This window comes from Triturus cristatus, chromosome 1_2 (genome assembly GCF_964204655.1).
Source record: "Triturus cristatus chromosome 1_2, aTriCri1.1, whole genome shotgun sequence".
Lineage (NCBI taxonomy): Eukaryota > Metazoa > Chordata > Amphibia > Caudata > Salamandridae > Triturus > Triturus cristatus.
In genome coordinates, this window is record NC_140580.1 from 640597915 (window position 1) to 640603831 (window position 5917).

The 5917-nt window shown below is 44.2% G+C and overlaps 1 protein-coding gene across 2 annotated transcripts; it reads left to right on the forward strand.

Moving 5' to 3' along the window:
• Positions 1 to 971: 971 nt before the first annotated feature.
• On the forward strand, positions 972 to 5685 carry LOC146867769 (uncharacterized). Of its 2 annotated transcripts, XM_085607799.1 has the most exons (3): positions 974 to 1355; positions 4053 to 4130; positions 5411 to 5685. In XM_085607799.1, exons 1-3 carry the CDS (start codon positions 1049 to 1051, stop codon positions 5488 to 5490), a joined length of 465 nt encoding a protein of 154 aa, XP_085463925.1. In that variant the 5' UTR covers positions 974 to 1048; the 3' UTR covers positions 5491 to 5685. The 2 variants fall into 2 exon arrangements, with proteins under 2 accessions (XP_085463934.1, XP_085463925.1); XM_085607808.1 differs by lacking the exon at positions 4053 to 4130 and having other exon boundaries at positions 972 to 1355.
• Positions 5686 to 5917: the final 232 nt, after the last annotated feature.

Below are 5917 nucleotides of genomic sequence, written 5' to 3' on the forward strand. Positions count from 1 at the left end.
GCGCGCAGTGAAATTCTTTTTATTTATTTACATTACTCCTGTCGGCCGTGAGCTGGAGTTTACTGCACCCCACTCTGCCCCTCCCCACCCCACGGCCCCGCAGCACTCCCTCCAGGAGCCGCTACTGATTGCCTCACAAAGGATGCCCTGAACCATGAGGTAGGTTATACCTAATAATCAAAAGAAGGATGGATTAAACCCAGATCTCTTGACTGGGGGTGGATGGTTGGAAGGTTTCAGTACTCCATTCATCATCGTGTTTTGTTTGCATTGGTTAAACAGAACCATCATCATTAGCAGATATTTGTTCTAATTTTTTTCAGCATTATCAGACTTCATGTTACGAGTTAAACTACTATGAATGTAGGGTTAATAATATTCTGGATCTGGTCACCGAGACATGGATACCCAGCTGTATTCATCTTTCTCTGAACTACAAGCAGTCATTCTGAGAGAGAGACCAAGGCTCGCCTGGAAGGATGTGAAAGAAGTAAAGTCGCTTCAGGACATTTTTATCTCATGCAGTTTATGTTTTACGACATAAATTGGCAAAACGGGCCTTCTCAGAATAACTAGCCACATTTCCCGTTTAAGAACTTGTTTTACTTCCCACCAAAGAGCTTAATTTTCAACTCGATCAAAAAGTATTTGAGATTTTTGCATGGCATGTTTTGGGTTTCACACCCTCCCAAACCCGAACATTCTTACAGTATTCATTAATTACAAATGTCACAAACCCTATTCACAAACTCAGTGTTATCACGTTGGTTTTAATTGCAAAGGTGTGGTAAGGAGTGCTGTAAGAAGAAATGCCCTGTATTCTAGGAAGAGTTAATGACAATTGATAATGTTCCAATCTGTGACTTTTGAATTACAACGTGTCAAATTATGACAGGCTCTTTCTCGGGATGGCCATTGCCCCATCCCTATGGGTGGCTCTCTGTGTGTCAGGTATAAAAGCACCTCGCTGTGGATACAGCAGACACAGATCAGAAAATTGCTCTTCCAGTGTTACTTTGAGAGCAGACCCTGCCACACCGAGAGAACCATGTCTGCCAAGGGCGGAGGACACCACCAGCCACCCCAGAAAAAGCCTGCGGTCCCGGAGCCAAGCCAGCCCGCCTGCCAGCCCAGCCAACCCGCCTGCCTGCCCAGACAGCCAGACAGCCAAACGAGCCAGCCAGCCTCCCAGCCGAGCCAGCCCGCCTGCCTGCCCAGCAAGCCAGACAGCCAAACGAGCCAGCCAGCCTGCCAGCCGAGCCAGCCAGGCATCCAAACGAGCCAGCCAGCCTGCCAGCCGAGCCAGCCAGCCTCCCAGCCGAGCCAGCAGAGCCAGCCAGAACCCTGCCATGAACGTAAGTACTGCCAAGCCAAGGCACCCATTACAGGAATCCTCATTTATTTATACGTGATTTAAATAAGGGCACACATGGGCATTGTTAGTATTTATTACTTCGAATGTATGTAGCGCACAATCTAATGGACTATTAGCGAGGCAAGATCGATACCTTGTAGTAGAACAGTATGGGAACCTTTCACGGACCTATTTTTTTACACCTGGAAGTTTGCCTAAGCTGCACACCAGCATCACTTACAAGTAAAGAGTCCATTTTATCATTCATAAAATAACATGAATGATATTCAAACTCATTGAAAACAATGAGTTTTGTGCATTCCTTGGGGTTTGGGGGCACCCACACCAGTCAGTGAACACTCGCAAAATTGCAGGTCTGTGAGTATTCACAAAACCTTTTGTCCCGGTTAATTTCCGAATAACTGAATGGCCAGAACTGAACAACGGCTAAGGGGAGATAGAAAGTTGGGGGCATATTATCAAGACAGTCGATAAAATTATCGCCGCTTTAGCGGCAGAAAACTGCCGCTGAAATGGCGACAATGGGCTTGATAATATGCTCTATGGAATTCCAATTAAAGCCCATGTTAGATGTGAAGGACATCTAACATGGGCTTCAATTGGAATTCCATAGAGCATATTATCAAGCCCATTATCGCCGTTCTAGCGGCAGTTTTCTGCCGCTAAAGCGGCGATAATTTTATCGCTTGTCTTGATAATATACCCCATGGTTTGGGAGAGAAAGGGGACATAACGCTCTAAAACTTGGGGGCATATTATCAAGCAGGGCGTTAAAATTATCGCCGCTTTAGCGGCAGAAAACTGCCGCTAAAGCGGCGATAATGGGCTTGATAAAATGCCGCAGAGAATTCCAATAGAAGCCCATGTTAACACCAGAACATGGGCTTCTATGGGAATTCTCCAGGGCATATTATCAAGCCCATTATCGCCGCTTTAGCTAAAGAGGCGATAAGCTTAACTCCGTTTCTTGATAATATGCCCCTTGGTTAGGGTGTGTTTCTTTGGAGGGAATCAATCAGGGCCGGACTGGGTACCAAAACCGGCCCTGGCAAATTGCTTGGCTGCCCCCTCCCCTCCCTCGCGGTGGGGGGGGGGGGGGGGTTGGGGGGGTTTGGGGGTGCGCCGAGCTCTTTGCCCGGGCCGGTTTTCGGCCGATTTTGTTACAGGGCCGATTTTGCAGCTTGGCTGCAAAAACAGCCCTGTAACAAAAACGGCCCCCAGGAGCCCAAAACCGCCCCCCAGCCGTGCGGCACACCGGGGGATTGCCCGGGGCCCGCTACAGCCAGTCCGGCCCTGGAATTAATGTCCCTATACAGTAGAACGATAACAAGTCAAATCATTATTAACTTTTGCATTGCAATTTGCCATTCGGAAATTTGCACCTTTATATTTTCAAGTGTGAACATGTTCATGCTTGTGATTTCTCCTGGAAAACTGTTAAAGTGAAGGTTTCCATGCAGCGCACCAAAAGTAGCTATTTCTTTTGCCTATCTGGAGGTCCTATGTGGAAATTAAAAGTATGTATTGGTTTACAAAAATAATAAACATACATAATGTGTTACAAGGTCAATTGAAAGCAAATGAACTAATATATATATATATATATATATATATATGGAGTTCTTGCTCATAAAACATGCTTTTCATTCGCTAATACCACAATGCAGATGTGAGCAAGGACTGTCTGAAATAAGTTGAACCACAGAAAGTACGAGTGTAAATAGCGCTTCAGAATGTATAAATTCAAGACAGGAGGTCAAACATGGCTCTGGAACAGTGGCATTGGTGATAGGAGTTGAGGAGGGGTCTCTCCAGAAACAAACATAATATCTAAGAATGTATTTTCACAGCATTAGTAAACACATGCGAAGACCTTACAGGAGGACCAGAGCGAAATCTGCAAGAGAACTGAACAATAAAAGAAGGCAATAATACTACAAGAACAAAGACAGAGCTGAAGATCACGCAGGATAATGTGTTGCACCATGCCGGAAAACTGCAGTCTAGATGGACAAGCCATCCTTAAACAATATCATTTTCTTCTAATTTGAAATATTTGTAGCCTCATTAGAATCTTGGTCAGAACTATTGTGTGGTAGAAGCTCTCGGGGGACATATTGATACTGGATGCACATGGGCTTACCCCTAAGGGCTGTACTGTACTTTCCGAATGGAATAGGCTTTGTGGAAGTCACATGCAGTTTCTTTTTTACTAAATGGCGTAATTCTCACTACCCCCCTTTCTGACCTGCTTCCGCCACTCAGAGTCCTCCAGGCAATAACCCTTATATTTTGCCTGGTACCTGAAATGTGTCGGCAGTCTTACACTGAGTCTGGCATGACCATCTACATCCTGTTCAATTCATCACCAGGGGCATCACATTTTCCTTCCTGGTTACATCACCTGTGCCACGTGGTAACAGAAGCTCACAGGCGATCAGGGATGGGTTGGACATTATATGGGTTGGAACAGTGTTGGAACAGCGTTGTGTTCTGTGGTGTGTTGGAGATATTCCGTTCTGTTAACCTTGCTTACCCTGTGGAATGAGTTACACACTGTCCTGTACTATTTTGATAAATACTTCATCGAAGCTGGAGTATTCATTTTAAACGAAAATAGCAGTAGTCCAATTCCACTCCTCTCACTGTAATAATGGTTGTTATTGAATTATTGCAGCGCGTAGACCAGTTCATCACCACGAAGACCAGGTAGTTCGACAGTGCCAGGACGAGGTACAAAAACGTGCTGAACCAGGTGTGTTGTATATACCACATTTGTAGCATTAATATGATCTTATTGATTTTTGCAGTAAATAGAGTGCATGCCCAATATGGTCCCCTGCTTTAAGGAACACAGGCAGCTTCCGAACATGCATGAGAAATGTTATGGTTCTAGTGTCAACAAGGAATTTTTCAGAAGCAGTTGTGATTTTATTTTTACATTGAGCACTATTATATTTATATCTGCTCCTGACATGTAGCACCTTTCCTAGATTTTCCTTTACTTAGGGCTTTCGTTTGCCTTCTAATTGTACAAGGTTTATTGGTAAAATGTCTTTATGTGTCAGTATGAGTACTTTCTTTGGTACAATGCTCCAAACTACTGAGAGTGGCCATGTAATAAATACACATGCCAGTCGTTGGACCAATTAATGAACAATATAACAATCCAGCTACTCTAAAAATCATTAAATCCATCGGCTAAACTAACAAGCAAATTAAACAGCACTACATTCACCCACCGGCCGTAAAGGCAATACAAATATCCAACTAAGCACCCAAAAGGCCAACCAATCTCTCGATAAATGAGGAAGCTGAATACTGAACATACCACTACTTAAGAAAGTATTTGGTACACACAAAGTTAGCCAACTCTGCAAAGAGCCAGAGAAGTGCCTACAACAAACCCATCACATAACTGCCAAGCCATTGAAACAATCAGTAAACAACAAATTAAGATAAAATTAACTAGCAGCAGTCAATCACATGATCAACAGGGAACTAATCCTCCTCCTTAAACAGCGCCAATCCAATCAAGCTGTAACTGCTCAACCATTGAGACACAACTCCTCTCTAAGATCTCATTCTCTAATCAGCCAATTGAGCTGCACCTTACAAGTCACCAAAACGAACTCCCTGTTGCACAGAAATCCAAGCACCCACCACACCAAAGTCCTAACCAACAATCTACATTCTAATATTTTCTTCCAGTAATAAATAGAATGCAGCGCAGTAATCAGGCGTTTCGAGTAAATAGCAATCGCCCCTCTATGAAACACTACAATCTCTTGGAAACCACATCGACATAATGTCTGTTTGATAACTATAACTTGGAATGGCATACAATTTAAAAATTGACTTTACGGAAATGAGAGCAACATTCAATGCAGGAGAAACCAATTTCAATAACAAGAGTTTGGTTAAGTTCATGACAAAGCATTTCTAGATATCTAATCCTCTGTTGGTGGCAATATATCAACCCTGACCATATGATAAGCATTCAGGCTTCCTAACCTCATGCCATTTCTTTTCCAGTGGAACCTCACACACCATGCGCCCCGGAGCCCTCCCACGAGCAGCAGAAGCCAGCCCACCACGGTGGACGCAAGCAGTGAAGGTCTCAGCACTCACAGCCCAGCACCTCCCATCGCGCCATTAGAATGCGTGTCTTTGGGAAATGTTTCAAAACATGCACCATGTGAGCTACCTCGGCCAGTGTCTCGATGGCGGCACACCTGTTTACACCTCAAATTGTATTTATGATTGCTCTTTTGAAAAAACACCAGTATTAAATCAATTTGACTAACTAACATTGTCCACGGCTGATTGCTTTGAAAATGAACCACTATTGTGCACTGCTTACTGCACTCCTTGGTAAGATCTCCTAAGAAAAGAAAGACAGCCTTGCTAGGTCACCCCCAACACCTTCAAGAGAAACATAATCGGAGGTGGTATGAGGGCTGAGAATACTCTGAAATAACGCCCTCCTTGTTGGCAGTGGGGTTGAGCTTTCCATGTCTCTTGTCCTGGCTCAGAGGCCCC

Excerpts from the sequence above, each read along its gene's own strand:
- LOC146867769 (XM_085607799.1), top strand. The coding sequence starts at position 1,049 with ATGTCTGCCAAGGGCGGAGGACACCACCAGCCACCCCAGAAAAAGCCT. Across the intron at positions 1,356-4,052 it reads GCCAGAACCCTGCCATGAAC|CGCGTAGACCAGTTCATCAC; the intron begins GTAAGTACTGCC and ends GAATTATTGCAG. Across the intron at positions 4,131-5,410 it reads ACAAAAACGTGCTGAACCAG|TGGAACCTCACACACCATGC; the intron begins GTGTGTTGTATA and ends TTTCTTTTCCAG.